The sequence below is a fragment of the Salmo trutta genome, chromosome 35, assembly GCF_901001165.1.
Source record: "Salmo trutta chromosome 35, fSalTru1.1, whole genome shotgun sequence".
Classification (NCBI taxonomy): Eukaryota; Metazoa; Chordata; class Actinopteri; order Salmoniformes; family Salmonidae; genus Salmo; species Salmo trutta.
In genome coordinates this window covers 14,494,710-14,520,041 of record NC_042991.1, presented here as the reverse complement: position 1 = coordinate 14,520,041, position 25,332 = coordinate 14,494,710, and the positions used below count along the sequence as shown (strand labels likewise).

General features: G+C 42.2%; 1 protein-coding gene across 2 annotated transcripts in view; it reads left to right on the top strand.

Annotated features, from left to right (window-relative positions):
- Positions 1 to 956: 956 nt before the first annotated feature.
- Positions 957 to 25,332, top strand: part of syne2a (spectrin repeat containing, nuclear envelope 2a) — a 258,178-nt gene continuing 233,802 nt past the window's right edge. For both annotated transcript variants that reach the window (XM_029733409.1, XM_029733408.1), the window contains exons 1-2: positions 957 to 1,076; positions 22,895 to 23,036. In XM_029733409.1, coding sequence (XP_029589269.1) covers positions 22,949 to 23,036 — 88 coding nt within the window. In that variant the 5' untranslated portion in view covers positions 957 to 1,076; positions 22,895 to 22,948. The remainder of the gene's footprint in view (positions 1,077 to 22,894; positions 23,037 to 25,332) is intronic.

Below are 25,332 nucleotides of genomic sequence, written 5' to 3'. Positions count from 1 at the left end.
TAATAATGGTAATCAATTGTAAAATATATATTTTTTAAAGCAGTGCCACCTCTAGCCCAGATTTGGTATTTTATTGCTTCCTCCTCTTAGCAGCATTTTCTTTGCAGTGTTAAAGAACATGTGCAGTTTCAAAGGTCAATTCTACACATTTTGCCATGAGGTGAAGGAACACTTTTGCAGTTTAAAGCTAATTTCCTACAACTGTACACATTTTACCATGTTCATATGATATCTGAGTTAGAGTGACTAAAAAAATTTATGGGTGTCCCCTGAATGTCAGGGCGGTAATTTGATGATTACTACAAGGTTTAGATAGCTGGCAACAATTTTTGGAGTGACTGTCATTGGAAACTGCTGATGCCCTACCAATTTTCAAAAGTGCACCTTGTGTATAATACTTTTTTAACTGTCAATAGTAAGTTGAGACCCTGGCAGCGGAGGCTGTAGTCTCCATATAGGCAGAGGCACCACTGGTAAAAAGTATAATAGACCTACTAATAATAACAACAGGCTATAGCCCACAACTGTATTATGAATGAAATGAGTAATAGCAATGGCATACAATATATCAAAAACATGATTGCTCAGCATTATAAACACCATCAACTTTTTATTGTTGCTATCCCATAAACACATAGTTGAAAGTTACACATTTGCACCATCTTCAGTGTTATACACTGACCATACAAAACATTAAGAACACCTACTCTTTTCATGACATGGAGGGGGGACGAATGTTCCTAATGTTTGTATACTCAGTGTACATCCGTTTCTGAGGCCGCATGGCAAAGCAAGGCACAAATTGTAAAAATCCTAAACATGCGACACACTGCACGCATCGCAGTAGTCTGGTAGATGAGTCGCAGCGGTGCGGATTGCCTCCCACTGACATGAATTAACTTCCTCCAGACCGCATACAAAGAAACCACAGTTGGTTTGCAGGCGGCGTGCCCTGTTCTGGTAATGACAGCGGAGCACTGCTCAACGTTCAACCTGTCTTCCAGCTCACTTTCCATATAGTGTATTCTTTTCTTCTGACCTTCAAGAGACTACAGAAGAGCTTTCTTCGATCTTTTGTAAGTAAAGGAACTTTTTTTTATTTTATTGGCCGGATGGCAAATTGGGAAAAGTTGTACAACTTTTAGGAATGCTTTGAAGAAGTGTGTATAATCAGGGATGTCTGAAATATAGGTGATGTTGTTTGTGTAGGCCTCTCCATCACTTCTAATTACAGCATTAGGTAATCTATCTTCTGTAAAATATGCAGCATGTTTTTAGAAATGTGCCATTGTCTTTTCTGTATTTAAATCGGCAATCAGCAGTTGAAACAATAACAAAGCGTCATCCATACCCCTGTTTCTGGTAAAAATCTGAGGGTAGGGCTGGAGAAATGTAACCACTCTCAAATTCATAGACAGAGTTATGGATACAAGGACTGACCATTCATGATATCAACATTATAGTTTTAACCATGTTTTGAGGCTATACAGTGTTTGTTTACATTTACTTTGTTTACAAACGTTGGCATGAAAGACGTTTATATTTTGGGTTCTGATGGGGTATGACAGTTAAACTTAGCTCATGTGGCATTTATAAATTATAGACTTGAAGAATCAATGGGTACATTTGATTAATTCAGAAGTCCAAACATGGATGAAGCAACCGCAATTTGCCCTTTTAAATTGAATGTACTATTTAGGCTACTGTGATAAACAAAGTATGCACTTCAAACACAAAGTCTGCAAACGGGGATTACACTGTTCAAGGTGAGATGGGGATGCATGTGTGTGCTGGGGAGTATTTTGAGCCGTGGCAGGCTTACTACATCAGTCCCTCGTGTCATCCAGCATGGCATTCCGAGTGTCAGTCGGAATGGAATTTATTAGACTGTCAGTGGCTGTGTGTGACTTCGAGCTGCACGTGGAAACTATTTAGGCTTTTCCAAATTGTCATTGGAAGTCCTTGCTGCTCTGGACACCTGCTCTACTGGGTCGTTCGACCAAATAAGTGCCTTTTGAGTAGTGAAACAAAGTGACCTAATTTTAACATAGTGTCATAAAGAGCACATGTGCAACTTAATAAATAAAAAACATTTTCCCATCTCATTAAATAAATAAAAATATTATAGTAAGTGCCTATTAGGTAAGGGATAAACACCGAGGTTCTGTACATTACCTTGGAAATAATGGATGACGCAGCGGGACAAGCGAGTCCCTTTGCGTAGTTCATTTTGAAAGCACACAATTACCGGTAGATATACACTACCGTTCAAAAGTTTGGGATCACTTTGAAAAAAAAGAGCAAAAATTGTTCATTAAAATAACATCAAATTGATCAGAAATGCAGTGTAGACATTGTTAATGTTGTAAATGACTGCTGGAAACAGCAGATTTTTTTGTGTGGAATATCTAAATAGGCATACAGAGGCCCATTATCAGCAACCATCACTCCTGTGTTCCAATGGCACTTGTGTTAGCTAATCCAAGTTTATAATTTTGAAAGGCTAATTGATCATTAGAAAACCCTTTTGCAATTATGTTAGCACAGCTGAAAACTGTTGTCCTGCTTAAAGAAGAAATAAAACTGGCCTTCTTTCGTCTAGTTGAATATCTGGAGCATCAGCATTTGTGGGTTCGGTTACAGGCTCAAAATGGCCAGAAACAAAGAACTGTCTTCTGAAACTCGTCAGTCTATTCTTGTTCTAAGAAATGAAGGCTATTCACTGCCGAGAAATTGCCAAGAAACTGAAGATCTTTTACACAGAACAGCGCAAACCGGCTCTAACCAGAATAGAAAGCGGAGTGGGAGGCCCCGGTGCACAACTGAGCAAGAGAATAAGTACATCAGAGTGTCAAGTTTGAGAAACAGACGCCTCGCCTCACATATCCTCAACTGGCAGCTTCATTAAATAGTACACGCAAAACACCAGTCTCAACGTCAACAGTGGAGAGGCGACTCTGGGAGGCTGGCCTTCTAGGCAGAGTTGCAAAGAAAAAGCCATATCTCAGACTGGCCAAAAAAATTAAAGATTGAGAAGGGCAAAAGAACACTGACAAAGGCCAGCATCCCGGAGTCGCCTCTTCACTGTTGACGTTGAGACTGGTGTTTTGCGCTGTTCTTCATCCACAAAACAACAGAAAATGGCTAAAAAGAGTAAAGCCAGCTCACCTGCTTTTACACTATGATTTGACTATTAATGTTCAATGTTTATTTTGAAAGAAATATGGAAACAGGAGACAAAGGGCTGTGAGACAGAGGTTTAATTATAAATCAAATCCAACTTTGTCACATGCGCCGAAAACAATAAGTGTAGACCTTAAAGTGAAATGTTTACTTACAAGCCCTTAACCAATAGTGCAGTTCAAGAAGAGCTAAGAAAATATTTACCAAATGAACTAAAGTAAAAACTAATAAAAACTAACACAATAACATGACAATATACAGGGGGTACCGGTACCGAGTCAGTGTGCGGGGGTACAGGTTGAGATAATATTTGTACATGTAGGTAGGGGTGAAGTGACTATGCATAGATAATAAACAGCAAGTAGCAGCAGTGTACAAAACAAATGGAGGGGAGGGGAGGGGGGGGGTCAATGTAATAGTCCGGTGGCCATTTGATTAATTGTTCCGCAGTCTTATGGCTTGGGGGTAGAAGCTGTTAAGGAGCCTTTTGGTCCTAGACTTGGCGCTCCAGTATTGCTTGCCCAGTGGTAGCAGAGAAAACAGTGTATGACTTGGGTGACTGGAGTCTCTGACAATTTTATGGGCTTTCCTCTGACACCGCCTATTATATAGCTGTAGAACTTTTTGAGGATCTGGGAACCATGCCAAATCTTTTCAGTCTCCTGAGGGGAAAAAGGTTTTGTCGTGCCCTCTTCACGACTGTCTTGGTGTGTAAGGACCATGATAGATCGTTGGTGATGTGGACACCAAGGAACTTGATTCTCAACACGCTCCACTACAGCCCCGTTGATGTTAATGGGGGCCTGTTCAACCTGCCTTTTCCTGAAGTCCACGATCAGTTCCTTTGTCTTGCTCACATTGAGGGAGAACTTGTTGTCCTGGCACCACACTTCCAGGTCTCTGAGCTCCTCCCTATAGGCTGTCTCATTGTTGTCGGTGATCAGGCCTACCACTGTTGTGTCGTCAGCAAACTTAATGATGGTTTTGGAGTTGTGTTTGACCACACAGTTGTGGGTGAACAGAGGGTACAGGAGGGGACTAAGTACACACCCCTGAGGGGCCCCTGTGTTGAGGATCAGCTTGGCTGACGTGTTGCTGCCTACCCTTTCCACCTGAGGGCGGTCCAAAAGGAAGTCCAGGATCCAGTTGCAGACGGAGGTGTTTAGTCCCAGGGCCCTTAGCTTTGTGATGAGCTTCGTGGGCACTATGGTGTTGAACGCTGAGCTGTAGTCAAAGAATAGCATTCTCATATAAGTGTTCCTTTTGTCCAGGTGGTAAAGGGCAGTGTGGAGTGCGATTGAGATTGCGTCATCTGTGGATCTGTTGGGGTGGTATGGAAATTGGAGTGGGTCTAGGGTGTCTGGGAGGATGCTGTTGATGTGAGCCATGACCAGCCTTTCAAAGCACTTTATGGCTACCGACGTGAGTGCTACGGGGCGGTAATTACTTAGGCAGGTTACCTTTGCTTCCTTGGGCACAGGGACTATGGTGGTCTGCTTGAAACATGTAGGTATTACAGACTCAGTCAGGGAGAGGTTGAAAATATCAGTGAAGACACTTGCCAGTTGGTCCACGCATGCTTTGAGTACACGTTCTGGTAATCCATCTGGCCCAGCGGCTTTGTGAATGTTGACCTGTTTAATGGTCTTGCTCACATCGGCTACCGAAAGCATTATCTCACAGTCATCCAGAACAGCTGGTGCTCTCGTGCATGCTTCAGTATTGCTTGCCTCAAAGCGAGCATAAAAGGCATTTAGCTCACCTGGTAGGCTCACGTAACTGGGCAGCTCACGTCTGGGTTTCCCTTTGTATTCCTTAATAGTTTTCAAACCCTGCCACATCCGACGAGCATCGGATCCTGTGTAGTAGGATTCAATCTTAATCCTGTATTGACGCTTTGATGTTTGATGGTTCATCTGAGGGCACAGCTGGATTTCTTATAGGCGTCTGGATTAGTGTCCCGCTCCTTGAAACCGGCAGCTGTATCCTTTAAGCTCAATGCTGATGTTGCCTGTAATCCATGGCTTCTGGTTGGGATATGTGCGTACGGTCACTGTGGGGATGATGTCGTCGATGCACTTATTGATGAAGCCGATGACTGAGATGGTATGTTCCTCAATGCCATTGGATGAATCCCGGAACATATTCCGGTCTGTGCTAGCAAAACAGTCCTGTAGCATAGCATCCGTGTCATCTGATCACTTCCGTATTGAGTGAGTCATTGGTACTTCCTGCTTTAGTTTTTGCTTGTAAGCAGGAATCAGGAGGATAGAATAATGGTCAGATTTGCCAAATGTAGGGTGGGGGAGAGCTTTGTATGCACCTCTGTGTGTGGAGTAAAGGTGGTCTAGATTTTTTTTTCTCTGGTTGTACATGTGGCATGCTGGTCAAATTTTTGTAAAAATGATTTAAGTTTTCCCGCATTAATGTCCCCAGCCACTAGGAGCGCCGCTTCTGGGTGAGCGTTTTCTTGTTTGCTTATGGCCTTATAGAGTTGGTTGACTGCGGTCTTAGTGCCATCATCGGTCTTTGGTGGTAAATAGACGGCTACAAATAATATAGATGAGAGCTCTCTTGGTAGATAGTGTGGTCTACAGCTTATCATAAGGTTTTCTGCCTCAGGCGAGCAATACATCGAGACTTCTTTAATAGTAGACATTGCGCACAAGCTGTTATTGACAAAAAGACACACACCCCCACCCCTCATCTTACCAGACGTAGCTTCTCTGTTCTGCCGTGTGCTGGTGCATTGAAAATCCCTCCAGCTCTATATTATCTGTGTCTTCATTCAGCCACGACTTGGTGAAACATAAGATGTTACAGATCTTAATGTCCCTTTGGTAGGATAATGAGAGTGCAGAACGCCTTCCAGAACCGGGATGAGAACTGAGGACTGTGATCGAAACCATTTCCACCGGAAGTCCATGGATTCGGAAGATGTGCTGCACCATGAGCTGAGCCGTCTCCTTGGCTGAGGGTAACTTGGGAAGAGGAATGAAATGGGCGGCTTTGGAAAACCTATCCACTACCGTAAGGATATTGGTGTTGCCATCTGATGGAGGGAGACCAGTGACGAAGTCCAGGGATATATGAGACCAGGGGCAGTGAGGAACAGGGAGTGGTTGAAGGAGGCCAGCCTGAGCTTGCCGCAGAGTCTTATTCTGAGCACACACAGTGTAGGCGGCGACGAACAGGGAGACTTCAGGAACCATGGTGGGCCACCAAAAACTTTGTCGTGCAAATGCCAGGGTCTGACTGGAGCCAGGAAGGCAGGCAAGTCTGGAGGAATGAGCACATTCCAAGACCTGGGAGTCCGGGACAAATATCTGCGCCTCACGGACCTGGTTCGCATCCGGCTTCACATTCTTGGACCCCGGGCGGTAGGAGATGGTAAAGTTGAACCGAGTGAAAAGCAGGGCCCATCGAGCTTGCCTAGAGTTGAGGCGCTTGGCGGTGCGGAGATATTCCAGATTCTTGTGGTCAGTCCACACTATGAATGGATTTACTACCCTTTCTAACCAGTGCCTCCACTCCTCCAATGCCATCTTGACCACGAGTAGTTCTCTATTTCCCACGTTGTTGTCAGTGGGGTTAAGACAATGGGAAAGGAAAGTGCAGGGATGCAGATTTTGGTCCTGGGCAGAACGGTGGGACAGGACGGCCCCAACTCCGACGTCTGAGGCGTTGACCTCCACCACGAACTGATGGGACGGGTCCGGAAGGACTAAGATGGGAGCTGTAGTGAACCGATGCTTGAGGTCCGAGAACGCCCAGTCAGCTGCTGGAGACTACATGAACAGGGAGAGGTGAGTATTGAGAGGAGGGAAGCCAGGGTGCTGTTACCCCAGATGAAGCGGTGGTAGAAATAGCTGCACTCTGGATGTGGGTTGAGGCCAATCCACCACCGCTCTCACCTTGTCAGAGCCCATCTGAATATTTCCAGCAGCAATGGCGTACCTTACGAAAGAGATGGTGGAGCGATGGAATTCACATTTTTCTGCTTTAACAAAAAGCTGGTTCTCCAGGAAACGCTGAAGGACCTGTCGGACGTGGAAGACGTGTTCTTGGAGAGGCTTGAAAGCCGAGGAGATGAGTGGTAGAGGGTAACGGTTTTCAACTGTGATGTCATTAAGGCCCAGCTAGTCGATACACGGGGAGACAGATGGACGAACACTCCCTGCAACAAGAGAGTCGTCTACGTACCTGTCCATGGTCTTGGTCTCCAGACCCGACAGGGATTAAAGTCGCCCCCCGAGAAGATGTAGTTCCCGGGAGAAGGTCGATAGCGCGGTCGTAGGGTTGATGCGGAGGGAGAGATGTAGTGCGGGCCTAATTGAAAACCTGGGGTTCCTGGCACTCCGCGGGAATAGCGATCCGAGACTTCTCCCAAGCCCGCAGGAAGATGTCCCGGGGCAGGCTGTGCCGACTTCTGACAATGCGCGTGGCAGAAATGGCTCCAACCCATGGTAGAACTAGTAGCCCAGTCGATCAGAGGATTGTGCCTTTGGAGCCATGGAAACCCCAAAACCACAGGTGCATGAAGGGATTCAATGAGCAGGAACTGCATAGACTCACTGTGATTGCCTGACACTCTCAGGTTAATTTAATGGGAAAAGTAGTGTGGGTGACTCTGCCAATAGAGTGCTCTTCCAGCTCTCTGACGTCCATCGGAATGGAGAGGAGTTGTGTGGGGATTCCCAGCTCCGACATCAATGTAGCATCCATAAAGCTCTCGTTGGCCCCAGAGTCAATCAGCACCCGGAGAGATTTGGACTGGTCACTCCACAACAGGATAGAATGGAGAAGGGTACGAGAAATGGAAGACGAACTGGCAACAGACAAACAGAAAACACAGGTATAAATACACAGGGGATAATGGGGAAAATAGGAGAAACCTCGTGGGTGGTTGACAAGCACAATACAGGTGAAACAGATCAGGGTGTGACACGATGCAGGGAGGGAGGTGTCAAAATGCTGAATTAAATCTCATTTTCCATGTTGTCACTTCATTTAATATAACAGACTTTTAAAATGGAATGTTTGTGCACAATGTCTGCTTAAAATATAAAAGAGATGCAAAAGGCATTCTTTTCGTTAGACAACCCTACTGCGTGTAACACATGGACAGACAGTAACCATTTGTTTACATTACAAAGCATGTTTCAGTGCATTGGTGGATATATTTTGTTTGTCTTAAAGCGTGTGCGCGAGATATAGAGAGAGTGCGTGTTCGTGTGTGCACTGGTGACTCATGTAGAATGAAATCTTTCCCCAAGACCCACCCAGGATTGTACTGTCGAGTGCAATGGGAGGAAAAGTAAAGAGAAAACAAAATCAGTGTCGCACAAAAGTTTTACCACTTGCTAATTTCTCAGTTAAAAACAATAAAAGAATTAGGCCTTATTTTACTCCACAATTCCCCTCTCAATTCCCCACAGTGCTATTATTACTATTTTGTTATTACTTTATTTTGATACTTTTTTCCTCTAAGCTGTCTTTCCCAAACTTGTATGAATACCAAAGCCATCTTAGCCTGTTTTGCATGGGCAGTTTTAAAACCAAATATCACAAGCACTCAGAAGATTTTTTGTTGTTGCTAAAGCCCATCACATCTTTGTAACGAATGATCCCATCCAATAGATTTGTTTCCGCATGCCTGCGTTGCTTGTGTGTGTGTGTGTGTGTGTGTGTGTATGTGTGTGTGTGTGTGTGTGTGTGTGTGTGTGTGTGTGTGTGTGTGTGTCTGCGTGCGGTTATGGTGACTCATACAGTCATTATTTTACAGCTTGCCTAATCCACCACACCTATCAGTTCTGAGAGAGAACAGGGTTGAAACTTGTCCCTGGAGCAGTCTGGTCTTGCTGTGATATTAGCTGCTCGACCCAGTAGGTGGAATAAACAGTGTTCCTGAATCCTGACCTTTGCCTATTATGATTGTGTGTGTTGAAGCACTGATGCAGGGTTGCAGCAATCAGTAGGGTCACATACAATAAAAAAACGTTCAAATACTGGAGGTGTATTTGTTCTAGTTTCACTGGGATAAAGGGTGGACAGAGATGGCACTTTTCTGAATATTCCATTGGTTCCATTTAATGGGGCAAGCTAAATCTAGCAGACCATGTGTATTGTAAAAGTATTTTACATTTGCATTTGCCCCACTCAGTGCACCGGACAGGATAAAGAACGCAGTAGGTGCAGTGCAGGCATACAACTCCTCACTGGGTAAATGGAATTATGCCAGGTAGTGATACATGTTTAGTGACCACCAATATAAATATCATGTATGTTTTATGGGCATATTAAATCACGCAAACCCAAGGTGTGTGCACTGTTCATAAAATGATGTGTAAAACTAAACCACTGGGGTAAAATGATCATATTACACTACCAATAATAATAGCACACTCCCCCATCATCTGAGCCAGTGGCACATTGACGAGGAACAGTGCGTTTGAAAGAGGCAAGCTTTGCCTGTGCCATCCCACTAGGCACACACTGGTTGAATCAACATTGTTTCCACGTCATTTCAATTCAATTATGTTGAACCAACGTGGACTAGACGTTGAATTGATGTCTGTGCCCAGTGGGATGTGCCATGTCACATACGTGCACCTCTCCGTAAACATGAACCCTGTGCTAGACCCCATGCTGCAAAAAAACATGCTGCATGTTTTTATATTACTGATGGTGCTGTTTAATTTTGTTTAATGAGCAGAATATTGGATAACTGTCTTCATATTCCATTCACCCAGCTCAATGTAACATTGATAGGTTCAGGCTACTACATTTTTCCTATACCCATCATGAGGTTGCTACAACCTAGCCTATGAATGAAAGTTTACAATAAAGATGCACATGTCGAGAGAAATTTGAGTAATCAAGTTGACAGACATTGTGCAAAGCGGTTTTGAATGTTTCAATCTTCCTGCAGCTAGCTGATCTAGGGTGTAATCATTAGTCCAACGGTTGCAAACTAGAGTTTCTATTGGACAAATTCAGGTATGTCTATCCCCGTTTCGTTCCGTTTAAGAAAATACAGTCCCTGATCACATGCAAACAGTTCATTTTCAGTCATTCATAGCAGCCATATACAAACAGCATTAGCCCTTTGATCATTGGATAATACTTTCTCGCATCTACGCACTCTCCTTCTCTCAGCTTTTCCCTTTGCTTGTTGACTTCAGTGCACAACACATCAGCTGTCTGTGACCAGGTGTCACGTCCTGACCAGTAAAGGGCCTATTTGTTATTGAAGTTTGGTCAGGACGTGGCAGAGGGTATTTGTTGTACATGTTTTTGGTTATGTGTTTATATAGAGGGTTATTTGTGTAGAGTGTTTCTGGGTTTAGTGGTGTATCTATGTAGAAAGGGTATTTGATTTAAGTGGCTCGGGGTTTATTAGATATGTATTTATGTAAGATGGGGTGTATGATTTAGGTGTTCCGGGTTGTTGGGTATGTTCTTGTATTGTATTTCTAGGGGGCTGGTCTAGTGTCGTATTTCTGTGTTGGCCTGGTGTGGCTCTCAATCAGGAACAGCTGTACATCGTTGTTGCTGATTGAGAGTCATACTTAGGTCGCCTGTTTTCACCTGTTAGTTTGTGGGAGATTGTGCTTGTTTAGCTGTGTGCTTGACAATATTATTTTTTTTTTATGCACTGCAGTGCCGGCTAGCTGTAGCTTTCCGTACCAGATTCAGTCTGTAGAAATGGGTGAGAAACAAGAGACTCCTAGGGTTTGTATTGAAGTCAATGTGCCCAGAGGAGGATGGAAACCATGGTGCTACGTACCATACAGAGCGCAGTTGAGGCTACTGTAGGCCTTCATTGAAAAACAGTGTGTTTCAATAAATTATTTGGTGACATGAATATATTTAGTGTAGTTTATCTAAAAAGGATAACTTTTTAAATGTTTCACTATTTTTATTTTCACTGAGGAGGTGGGCCCTCCTCTTCCTCTGAGGAGCCTCCACTGTTTGATATATTATTGCTTAACAAGGGCTTGTGAGATTTACAGAGAGGCTACAGAGGCGCGTGGGCTGCAGTGCTAAATACTCAAAGGGCTGCCACTCGGACATCTTGTCCACTAGTCCGGATTCTGTCACCTGGCAGTATGTTTTTGACTTAGTAGGAGGACATGACTGTTACAAGGAAATGACTGGTATAAAAAATGTGGTGGAAACTCAATAGCCCATGCCCCCACCAAGCCAATGTTTATAGATTTGTGGGAAGTAGGGAACTAGTGCATTGGGATGCACCCCTGGTTGTCACTTTGTCATGACCTAATAAAATAAGTAGATCAGCATAAACGACAGACCTCTATCTGCCATTGATAAAAGGTACCCTCGGCCTGCATGCAGAGTGGAGCAGGAGCTCGGCTGGAGATCAACCATATTATGTCCTATTTCTGGGCGCCACCACAGGTTCCTGGCACATTGCTGTGTGTGCGTGTGTGTTTGTGGGTGTGTGCCCTGACATGCTTCACAGGATCAGACCATTGGGCAGAGACAGTTTTTCCACTTCTGATGTTAGCCTGACAAATCAATGTTTGTGTGTGTATGTGTGTGTCTGTTTGGGTGCGTGTTCAAAGCCCATGAATAGGACAGCTGTCTGCAAGGCTACCTGATTCCAGTCACATTGACAGGCAGGCAGCTGACCATACAACTTTTTCTCCTCACCATAGAGACACAAGAAAACACTGGCACCACACACCACAAGGGCACACATTCCAACAGGCCAATATGTCACTGCTTGTGGGTAACTCTGTATGTCACCTACTAGCTCGGATCTGTGATTGAGCAGTGAGCACCCGTTGTGGGTGTAGTAGTTGTATGTTTATGTAGCTTGTAGCGCATGTCATTGTGTAAACTGACGTTGATTATGGCCACATGACTGAAACATGTGTTATTTTATTTTATGAACCACACTTTTTTATTTGTGCATATGTCATTTAATATTACTCCCCATTTCTCACTGATTGTTTCTGAGGGTCTTTTATCACTCCATTTATAGCATTGTGCAAGTTTTTCCTTTAGGATGCATACATGCCTATATGCACACAGTGGATTATATGTAATAATAATTAGACATTTAGAAAAGTTTTAGAAACTCCAACTGGTAAACAAACAGTTTCCACGGTGTAAGAAACATTTGAAAAAATCTTGCGCTGTATTTGTGTATGTAATTTTCATAAGAACAAATGTATGAATTTCACACATGTATAAAGTTAACTATGTGCTTTTGAGCTAGAGGTTTGTATGCAGGGACTTGTATTTTTGTCCATGTGAAAAGCTGCTTATATTTTTGCATAATCAGTATGTACATGCACTCAACACTCCTTACACAAGTCTTTGGATTGCTGCACACCCTCTCGTTGTTGGATCCTCTGGTATAGAATGCACTAAGCCTTTGTGAAAAATTGTGTCCGGTCTTTAAACAATTGCAAAAAACCCTATGTTGTACCCCATATTCTTGGCAGTTCACATTTACATACATTCTACTACAGTAATCCAATCCAGATTTACTATGAGCTCTAATACCCCTCAAACTCTATAAGGAGGTTCCTTCCAACGTGCTGGGGGATGGGAGGTAAAACCAGGGTAATACACTTGTCTGTTCCACCTTCAGGGACTCATGGCCAGTCCCAATTCACCCCCTAGCCCCTATACTCCCCTAGGCAATTGTGTGTATATATGAGCTTATACCAGTACTCATGCCTACTGTATATCTCATTGGATAGGCATAATCAATGAATCAATCAAAAAATATATAAAAAGCAAAGTGGCTAGGAAAAACTCCTTAGAATGGCAGGAACCTAGGAAGAAACCTAGAGAGGAACCATGTTCAGAGGGGTGGCCAGTGGTCTTCTGGCTGAGCCGGGTGGAGAGGATAAAAATACATGTTCAAATGTTCATAGATGACCAGGAGAGGGGGGACATAGAGAGAGAGAGAGAAGATAATTAGAGGGAGCACACCTAATATCACACAGGACACCAGATAAGACAAGAGAATTACACCAGATAGGACATACTGAACCTACGTAGCCCCGCCCAGCACATAGACTATTGCAGCATAGATACTGACGACTGAGACAGTGGGTGGGGGACACTGTGGCCCTGTCCAAAGTTACCCCTGGACAGGGCCAACCAGGCAGGATATAACCCCACCCACTTTGCCAAAGCACAGCCCCCACACCACCAAAGGGATATCAACAGACCACTAACTTACTACCCTGAGACAAGGCTGAGTATAGCCCATGAAGGTCTCCCCCACCACACGAGCCCGAGGGGTTGCAAAACCAGACAGGAAGATCACGTCAGTGACTCAACCCACTGAAGTCAAGTATAGCAAAAAAAGCCTGGCATGACATGACATGATGCACCCTTCTAGGGACAGCATGGGAGAGCGCGAGTAAGCCAGTGACTCGGCCCCCGTAATAGGGTCAGAGGCAGAGAATCCTACTGGAGAAAGGGGAGCCTGCCAGATAGAGAAAGCAAGGGTGGTTTGTCACTCCAGTGCCTTGCCGTTGACCTTTGCAACCGAGGGCTAGACTTCACTCAATCATAGGACCTATTGAAGAGTTTAGTCTTCTGTAAAGACTTAAAGTTTGAGACCGAGTATGCCTCTCTCAAATGGATCGGCATTCCATAAAAATGGAGCTCGAAAGGAGAAAACCCTGCCTAGTCCTTTTTGCTTAGAAATTCTAGGAACAATAAGGATGCCTGCGTCTTGTGACCATAGCTTACGTGTAGGTATGTACAGCAGGACCAAATTGGAGAGATAAGTAGGAGCAAGTCCAAGTAATGCTTTGTAGGTTAACAGTAAAACCTTGAATTCAACCCTAGTGTAGAGATGTTAGCACTGGAGTAATATGATCAAATGTTTGGATCTAGTCAAGATTCTAGCAGCCATATTTTGCACTAGTTTTATTTTGCCTTATCCATGTAGCCACAGAGTAGAGCATTGCAGTAGTCTAATCTTTTTTATTTTTTGTATTATTTTTAGGGGGTATATCAGCTTTATATTGCAGATAGATTGTAGCTTTAATATTGTACTTAGATTGTATACTAATGTAAAAACCTTTACATAACTATACAATCAGACTCGAAATTGAGCTCAGGTGCATCCTGTTTCCATTAGTCTCACAGGTGATTGGAGTCACCTGTGGTAAATTCAATTGATTGGACATTATTTGGAAAGGCGCACATCCGTTTACATAAGGTCCCACCTCTGAAAGTGCATGTCAGAGCAAAAACCAAGCCATGAGGTTGAAGGGATTGTCTGGAGAACTCCGAAGCAGGATTGTGTTGAGGCACAGATCTGGGGAAGGGTACCAAAAAATGTCTGCAGCATTGAATGTCCCCAAGAACACAGTGGCCTTCATCATTCTTAAATGGAAGAAGTTTGGAACCACTTCCTAGAGCTGGCCGCCTGGCCAAACTGAGCATTCGTGGGAGAAGGGCCTTGGGCAGGGAGGTGACCAAGAACCCGATGGTCACTCTGACAGAGCTCCAGAGTTCCTCTGTGGAGGTGGGAGAACCTTCCAGAAGGACAACCATCTCTGCAGCACTCCACCAATCAAGCCTTTATGGTAGTGGCCAGACAGAAGCAACTCTTCAGTAAAAGGCACATGATAGCCTGCTTGGAGTTTGCCAAAAGGCACCTAAAGGACTCTCAGGCCTGAATGCCAAGCGTTACGTCTGGAGGAAACTTGGCACCATCCCTACGGTGAAGCACGGTGGTGGCAGCATCATGCTGTGGGGATGTTTTTCAGCGGCAGGGACTTGGAGACTAGTCAGGATCGAGGGAAAGATGAACAGAGCAAAGTACAGAGTGAGATCCTTGATGAAATCCTGCTCCAGAGCGCTCAAGACCTCAGATAGGTGCTAAGGTTCACCTTCCAACAGGACAACAACCCTTAGCACACAGCTAAGACAACGCAGGAGTGGCTTCGGGACAAGTTTCTGAATGTCCTTGAGTGGCCCAGCCAGATCCCAGACATAAACCTGATCGAACATCTCTGGAGAGACCTGAAAAATGCTCTGCAGCGACACTCCCCAAGCTGCCAAAGGTGCTTCAACGAAGTACTGAGTAAAGGGTCTGAATCGCTATTTAGCACGTTTTTTTTCAGTCATATCCAATACCAGGTGTATCAAACTCCATTCTTTGAATGATGCTGTGTCTGCATGTATGTATTACAATTATACACTTCAACAGTGTTTACCACTCCTGCTCCTGGGACATCAATGATTACCCATTGTAACTATGCAATAGACTAGAAACATGATTTAAGTAAAGGATGATTTGTAATTCATATATACAGAAAGAAAACAGTACATTGCACTTCCTATGCATATCTAACGTCATCTGCATTCATCCGAGTAGGTTCTCCCAGCCATGTGGACGATTGACACCAGGGCAGCAAAGTTTGTCACCAGAGCGGTTTAGAGCATATTACTCTTTGCCTGTGAATAACCAGACCTTCATACAAACTTGCTATGCTGAATTATTGACGCACACCCAAGGTGCTGCCCATATCCTACCAGCACGCCCACGAGCCACTCAGACAGAAAATGACGTGTGGAAGAGTGCGAGGAACGAGATGGGAGTAACAATCCAGGTTATTTGCTCTGAGGTAGAAACAAATGATTTGCGACATTGTGGTTACAATAAAGAATGTAAACAAGATGCTGTTTTTATTTACAGTATTGATGGACAACTGGAGGCATTTTGAAAACAGGTTTTCAAACACTTGTTTTTCGCAAGTGTACTGTACTGTAGTACTGTAGCAGGTGTAGCCCATCTCCTATTAGCACGAAAATAGACTTTTTATAGCCCGGCTACTGTTGTGAAAATCCCTCAACTTGCAATGTATTCGATGCTTAAGTACTCTAAAGTGTTACATTTCTAACTCAAAACAGCTGTACAGTATTTCTTCAACAACATCTAATGCTTTCGTGAAAAAAATAATGAGAAAAAAGACATTCAAATGCGGATGTTTTTTTTAACTACATTTTAGTCCACTTCGACCCAGCTCCACGACCACAGGTAAAACCTTGCTGAGAGGATCAGTGTATTTGTTGCATTGTTGTATCGTCAATTTCTCTAGCCAAAACATCTTGATGACCTTGACCAGTTCATCTTCGCTTGTCGGCTAGGTAGAGTTACAAATGATTGTTTTTAGTTGATGCCAAACAAGTTAGATCGGGTTTAAATCAGGAGACCTGCATGTAGAGATTACATTTTTTTTAATATGCTGTAGGCCTACCGTAGGTGTCGTAGGTCTTTTATTTATTTTTATTCAATCTTTATTTTACTATATAAAGGTCTACTTACTCAGCTGGAGTCTTGACCCAGTTTATGCCCTCATTTGCAATGTGAACCAGGGTGGCAGTATGCTTTGGGTCATTGTCTGCATTTGGAGAAGAAAAAAATGCATTTTGCCTAACAGCCAAGATTAGCTACAATAATAGAAATATACATGTAAATAGGCCTAAATATAACAAAATATTGCTATAATCCTACCTTGAAAGATATGATGTGGTCCCAGAAACACCTCTCTGACATAGGGTCCAGCATATCTCTTGATGATTTCTTCCTCAAAGAAATCTCGAGCCATGATACCTGAAAAAGGTAATAGCCAAACTTACCATCAAAAATCAAATATGGGCTGGTGCCCTGGCGAGAAATTGGCCCCCACACATGGAGTTTGAGCAGATGCTTGGGACTCGGCTTGCTTGATCTTCTTCCTTTTTTTCTGTAGCAATTTTGAGCAAATGGCTCAAGGGCCACGGTTGCTTCGTCTGTGAAGATGACGTCATTGAATGTCTTGCCAGCTTTGATCCATGCCTGGGCCTGCAGGACACGAAGGTCTTTGTTTGTCGGACAAATCATTGGGTAGAAACTACAGAAAATTATGGCTATTAGTAGGGCTATATTTTGGCCTTTATAAATATTATTTTGGCATTTATTCAGATTACAATCGCTCACTGTCATTTAAAAAAAAATGAAATATATCATTATATATAGCCTTCCCGCTGTGGACGTCTATTTCAGCACCGTTCCGTGCTGTTCTGAGACAAGCATGGAGAACCGAAAATGTAATATTTTATTCCATGATATTCTTAAGATATATGTGTTGACTGAATAAAAGTGATGTCTGCTAAATAATCAAGTTAGGTTTCTCCAGAAATAAATAATTCTAAATAACAAACTGGCTTTAGTTACAAATTAGTGAGAATGTCTCACCCCATGTTCAAGAATTGCCTTTTTCTCACTCACTCTAGGTTAAATGAAAAGAAAATCTCCAAAATATCGTTACTTTTTCAACAAAGCGATTATTATTATTATTAATTAAATAAGAATTACATAAAAGACCCTTAGTATCTGTGAGAATATCTGAGAATATCTCACGGAAAATGCCCCTTAGATAATAGAGTCCTCCAATCCTCTAAATGTAATTGTCGGAGAGTCACGTCATTGAAAAAATGATGTTTTGATATACTGTAGGACTACCATAGGTAATGAGTAATGTGCTGTTAAAAGTGGTGTAGGTCTTATTTATTTAAAAAGCATATTGAAGTTAGAATTAATAGGATTTGAAGCAATAAGATTTTTGAAGCAATAAGATTTCAGCATCGTTTCGCGCTGCTCTGAGACAAGCATGGGGACTGGCCTTGATAAATCAATGAGATGTTTTTTTCTTCACTGAATCTCTGTTAGGGTATTGGTTAGACTAGACTTAGAAAAGTAGGGTGCAGATGTCACAGCTGTCTGTAAGAGGGAACCAAGGTGCAGCAGAGGATGTGCTCATCATTAGAATTTTAATTCTAAACAAACAAGAGAACACTACAAAATGAACAAAACGACAGCAAACAGTCCTGTTAGGCAAATACTCAAACAGAAACAATTACCCACAAAACCCAAAGGAAAAACATGCTCCTTATGTGTGACTCCCAATCAGCAGCAACGAGCTTCAGCTGTGCCTGATTGGGAGCCACACACACGGCCCAAAACAAAGAAATACCAAAACATAGAAAAAGGAACATAGAACGCCCACCCAATGTAACACCCTGGCCTAACCAAAATAAAGAACAAAAAACCCCTCTCTATGGCCAGGGCGTTACAGCAGAAATGTTATGCTTTTAGTGTAACCTTTATTTTACTAGGCAAGTCAGTTAACCTCTCTAGGGTATGTGGGACGGAATCATCCCACCTACTCAACAGCCAGTGGAATCCCGTGGCGCGATATTCAAATACCTTAGAAATGCTATTACTTCAATTTCTCAAACATACGACTATTTTACACCATTTTAAAGACAAGACTCTCGTTAATCTAACCACACTGTCCGATTTCAAAAAGGCTTTACAACGAAAGCAAAACATTAGATTATGTCAGCAGGGTACCCAGCCAGAATTAATCAGACACCCATTTTTCAAGCTAGCATATAATGTCACAAAAATCAAAACCACAGCTAAATGCAGCACTAACCTTTGATGATCTTCATCAGATGACACTCCTAGGACATTATGTTATACAATACATGCATGTTTTGTTCAATCAAGTTAATATTTATATCAAAAACCAGCTTTTTACATTAGCATGTGACGTTCAGAACTAGCATACCCACCGCAAACTTCCGGTGAATTTACTAAATTACTCACGATAAACGTTCACAAAAAACATAGTTGTTATTTTAAGAATTATAGATACAGAACTCCTTTATGCAATCGCGGTGTCCGATTTTAAAATAGCTTTTTGGCAAAAGCACATTTTGCAATATTCTGAGTAGATAGCTCGCCATCACAGGCTAGCTATTTTGACACCCACAAAGTTTGGCACTCACCAAACTCAAATTTACTATAAGAAAAATTGGATTACCTTTGCTGTTCTTCGTCAGAATGCACTCCCAGGACTTCTACTTCATCCACAAATGTTGTTTTGGTTCAAAATAATCCATAGTTATGTTCAAATATCCTCTGTTTTGTTCTTGCGTTCAAGACACTATCCGAACACTATCCGAACAGACGCGCGGACGCGTATCGTGACAAAAAGAAATCTAAATATTCCATTACCGTACTTCGAAGCATGTCGAACGCTGTTTAAAATCAATTTTTATGCGATTTTTCTCGTAAAAAAGCGATAATATTCCGACCGGGAAACCCTGTTTTCATTCAAAGACTCAAAATCTAAAATGGACTCTTCATTGTTCTCAGATCGACCACTTACCAAATGCGCTACTGTTTTTCAGCCATGGCCTGCAAAGTCATCATTCAACGTTCTGGCGCCTTCTGAGAGCCTATGGGAGCCTTAGGACATGTCACGTTACAGCAGAGATCCTCAGTTTTCAATAAAGAGAGTGTAGAAGGCCAAGAAATGGTCAGAGAGGGCACTTCCTGTACAGAATCTTCTCAGGTTTTTGCCTGCCATATGAGTTCTGTTATACTCACAGACACCATTCAAACAGTTTTAGAAACTTTAGGGTGTTTTCTATCCAAAGCTAATAATTATATGCATATTCTAGTTTCTGGGCAGTAGTAATAACCAGATTAAATCGGGTACGTTTTTTATCCGGATGTGAAAATACTGCCCCCTATCCTAGAGAGGTTAAGAACAAATTCTTATTTACAAGGACAGCCTACTCCTTCCTCCCCGTCGAGGACTTGAACCCCGGTCTCCCGTGTGCCCTGCCTGCACGACACAGGATTCTTTAGCTAAGTACTGTACTGCCAACAGTCACGTTGTACAGCGCCATATTTTCCGTTCCATCCTAACGGAAACACAGAGGATTTTTCATTTTTCTTGGAATAGAACACCGTAATATTAATCAAATTAATTAAGCAAGTACCAGTCAAATATTTGGACATACCTACTCATTCCAGGATTTTTCTTTCTTTTTTCTATTTTCTACATAGTAGAATAATAGTGAAGACACCACAACTATGAAATAACACATATGGAATCAGTTAAGAACAAATTCTTATTTACAAGGGCAGCCTACTCCTTCCTCCCCGTCAGGAAATTGAACCCCGGTCTCCCACTTGCCCACATTCTCTAGTACAGAGATGGCCTGCTCTCCCTTATGTCAGGAATTAATCACTTTCCCATGTTTACTACAGTATGTATTGTAGGCTATGTTTACTTGTCAGACTGCAAAGTAGCCTAATAAACAAATGCAGGTGGCTTATATCTTCAAAATGCTTTATTATCCAAATGTAAAAGCATGTACTGTACAGTACTGTATTTCTTCATCAGCATCTTTATGCTTTCTTTAATAAAATAATGATGAAAATACTCTTTCAAAATGCAGATGGGGATTTAGTTAAAGATCCATAACGAATTACTATGGGAATAAATATCACTGATTTACAGAACTATTGGAACAAAGTTGTCTAATGAAGGAAAACAATATAGAATCTTCCAATCCTTTTATACTTTAGCCTACTCCTGACCATCAAATCAAATCAAAGTTTATTTGTCATGTGCGCCGAATACAACAGCCGTAGACGTTACAGTGAAATGCTTACAGTGAAATGCTCACGTTGTACAGCGCCATATTTTTCATTCCATCCTAAGGGAAACCCTGAGGGTTCAGTTTTCCGTTTTTCTCAGAATAGATACACCATAATATTAATTACATTTATTAAGCCACATTTCTTAAAATCAATCCCATGTACTATGTTATTACAAAAAAAGGTTTTAAATTCTCTAGCAATGCCAACATGGGAGACTATCAAATGCTTCTCAAGGATGTCCTCTGGTGGTCAAACTAGCACTAACTTCCATTAATGTAAAAAATGGCTGACAATTAAACAACATGCCATAGAATGCTGCAGCAGCCCGCAAGGTGTGCTGTAGTATGACGCAACTTTTAAAGGAGGAACCACTGTACTGTATGTTATGTTGGAAAAAGTAAGTTATAAATTATTCTGTCCTAGTTATCATCCAATTGGTTTTGATTACATTTCCATTATCTTCACGCACGTGGAAATTCTGTAAGAGCAATGTATATGCCAATTATTTGATGGTCCAACTGCATTCTGTCCCTTATCAACACTTCTTTTTACTTTTGGTGCCAGCAAGAATGACATAAGAAAGTAGACAAGATGACAAGCTTGATTGAGTCTCTGCCATATCTCACTAGGTCAGGATATTTAAGCCTCCATTCACTAGTTCCAATATCAGTGACATTCGGGATTTCCTTAAGTGCATGAGGGTGATAGTTTGTAGTGTGATTTCCTTTACGGTCCATTGAGGTATTTTAAACTGTATTATTATCTCCCACCATAATAATAGAGTCTTGTATTGCTAACCCTGGTCACCTGTTGAACAATGTTTCCTCCGACACATTGGTGTCGCTGGCTTCCGGATTAAGGAGCGCGGTATGGGGGTCATGTTTCGGAGGTCGTATGACTCCATCTTTGCCTCTCCAGAGCCTGTTAGGGAGTTGAGACAAGATCGTAATTGAAAAAAAAGCATCTGAAATATTTTTGTATATGTTTGTCAAAAGAGAGATCAGGGTCCAGAGTAACGCTGAGTTCCTTCACAGTTTTATTTGAGACGACTGTACAACCAACGAGATTCATGTCAGATCCGACAGCAGATATCTTTTGTTTCTTGGGACCTAGAACTAGCATCTCTGTTTTGTCCGAGTTTAAAAGTAAAAAAATTGTCCGCCATCCACTTCCACTTCCTTATGTCTGAAACACAAGCTTCCAGGCTGGGCAATTTTGGGTCATCACCATGTTTCATTGTTAAGTTTGCATAAGCAAACTTAACACATCAAATAGCATATGACCACCTTGGAGCTTTAAATTACATTCAAGGTTCGATATGGTCATCTGTTATTAGATGCAATCAGTTTTCAAGATTTGTTGTGGTCGTTTCTATAGCTGAATTTTTGCACAAATCGGCTTCCATTTGAGGTCCAGCATCAGCGTGCAAATTACAGGGGCGCCAGCTCAGCTCCCCTGTATGAGACGTTAACTCCGCTAAGAAAAAAAGGGCAAATTCAGCCAGAGAGGTTAGGGTAGTTCCCCTTACCTCTTTGGTGTTCACATATCTGAAAGGACTGGAAAGGTGTAAGCAATAGATGGCACCACCTAGTCCTCCAGTAGGCCAAGTGGAGCATTGTGGACTGTGTACATGGAAGGGGGAGGTCCTACGAGCAGGGGACAGGGGTTGAAATGGAACTAGGACAAGGAGGAATACGATTTTTTTTTTACCAGAACACCGTTCTGAATGACCAGATCCATGATTTATGATTAATGATATCAGTGCACGTCACTGTATCTTATATAGGCTGTTGCTCTTTCTTTTGGACAAACTTTTATAGCCAGGTACGTGTTTTCACTGTTGATCCTATGTGTATGTGTTTTTTGTGTACTTAAGCTATGTAAGTATGTACCTGTATATTGGTGAATGTTATGTAATCTTTCTGCTCAGATGTGGATTGTTGTTCAGCTTGCTGCAACTCATATTGTATTAAACTTATTTATTTGACCTGCTGTTGCTACTGTATATTCTTGGGACTTAGGAGTTTTCACAGTGGTGACACCATGTCTATTTAAATGTACTGCTGGTATACAGTATGTGTACACAGTACTCTCCTCGGAGCCCACTAGGTTGATGTAGGTGTGATTAATGAAAGTGTGTATATACAGAAAATTTATTTCAGATTCTTTATTGTCCTGTGTGCCTTGCTATCTCCACAGAGCACCAGTATGCTGCCAGGACTCACCTGGTGATCGGTTCCCCTTTCAGGATATATGGCGTCAGGGCTAAACCCAGAGGAAGCCCCTCTGGACGATGGAGTCATCCCCTTGGACATTGATAACGTCCACATGCTACTGCAAGGTCAGTCCACAGACAGAAGGGGTAACCCAGACACGTCACGGGCAATAAAGCTTAAGACTCCATTCAGAATGTTTTCTACCAAATATGGTAGTGAGAGGAAGTCCAGTCGCGGGTAGTGGGAGAGGATGGAACTAGGTGAAATTGGGCCGACATTCTTCAAATTTTCTCATCAATTAAACATCTGATCTCAATACATTTTTCTGTTACCAAAACTAGAATCTGTTATGAAAAATTGCATTGTTTAGGAGTGCAAAGTCGAATTGAGTAGATGTTCCCTAACGGAAATATACAAATACAGTTGAAGTCGGAAGTATACATACACCTTAGCCAAATACATTTAAACTCAGTTTTTCATAATTCCTGAATTTAACCCTATTAAAAATTCCCTGTCTTAGGTCAGTAAGGATCACCACTTTATTTTAAGAATGTGAAATGTCAGAATAATAGTAGAGATAATGATTTATTTCAGCTTTAATTTCTTTCATCACATTCCCACTGGGTCAGAAGTTAACATACACTCAATTAGTATTTGGTAGCATTGCCTTTAAATTGTTTAACTTGGGTCAAACGTTTCAGGTAGCCTTCCACAAGCTTCCCATAGTAAGTTGGGTGAATTTTGGCCCATTCCTCCTGACTGAGCTGGTGTAACTGAGTCAGGTTTGTAGGCCTCCTTTCTCGCACATGTTTTTTCAGTTCTGCCCACACATTTTCTATGGGATTGAGGTCAGGGCTTTGTGATGGCCACTCCAATACCTTGACTTTGTTGTCCTTAAGCCATTTTGCCACAACTTTGGAAGTATGCTTGTCATTGTCCATTAGGAAGACCCATTTTCAACCAAGCTTTAACTTCCTGACTGATGTCTTGAGATGTTGCTTCAATATATCCACATAATTTTCCCTCCCTCATGATGCCATCTATTTTGTGAAGTGCACCAGTCCCTCCTGCAGCAAAACACCCCCACAACATGATGCTGCCACCCCCGTGCTTCACGGTTGGGATGGTGTTCTTCGGCTTGCAAGCCTCCCCCTTTGTTCCTCCAAACATAACGACGATCACTATGGCCAAAAAGTTTTATTTTTGTTTCATCGGACCAGAGGACATTTCTCCAAAAAGTACGATCTTTGTCCCCATGTGCAGTTGCAAACCGTAGTCTGGCTTTTTATGGCGGTTTTGGAGCAGTGGCTTCTTCCTTGCTGAGCGGACGTTGTACCTTCAGGCATTTGGAAATTGCTCCCAAGGATCAACCAGACTTGTGGAGGTCTACAATTTTTTTCTGAGGTCTTGGCTGATTTCTTTTGATTTTCCCATGATGTCAAGCATAGAGGCACTGAATTTGAAGGTAGGCCTTGAAATACATCCACAGGTACACCTCCAATTGACTCAAATTATGTCAATTGGCCTATCAGAAGCTTCTAACACCATTTTCTGGAATTTTCCAAGCTGTTTAAAGGCACAGTCAACTTATTGTATGTAAACTTCTGACCCACTGGAATTGTCATACAGTGAATTATAAATGAAATAATCTGTCTGTAAACAATTTTTGGAAAAATTACTTGTGTCATGCACAAAGTAGATGTCCTAACCGACTTGCCAAAACTATAGTTTGTTAACAAGAAATTTGTGAAGTGGTTGAAAAACGAGTTTTAATGACTCCAACCTAAGTGTATGTAAACTTCCGACTTCAACTGTACATGCTAAATACAATGCGCCAATAAGATCTCGCTTGCTCGTGCTTGGGTTTGCCCACCTCCTTGCTTAATGACACAGATGAACTATCGTGGGTCATATCTTTGGTCAGTGTCTCTGTCTTGACCATTAGCCCACAGTAATGTGAGACTCAAATTAGTCAAATTATATTTAGTATAAAATATACTGCACTGCACTAAAATATAAACGCAATATGTAAAGTGTTGGTTCCATGTTTCATGAGCTGAAATAAAACATCCCAGAAATTTTCCATACACACAAAAAGCTTATTTCTCTCAAATTTTGGCACAAATTTGTTTACATCCTGTTGGTGAGCTTTTCTCCTAAACCAAGATAATCCTATCACCTGACAGGTGTACCATATCAAAAAGCTGATTAAACAGTGTGATCATTACACACGTGCATCTTGTGCTGTGGACAATAAAAGGCTACTCTAAAATGTGCAGTTTTATCACACAACATAATGCCACAGATGACTCAAGTTTTGAGGGAGCGTGAAATTCGCATGCTGACTGCAGGAATGTCCACCAGAGCTGTTGCCAGAGACTTTGATGAAAATCTCTCTACCATAAGCCACCTACAAATTCT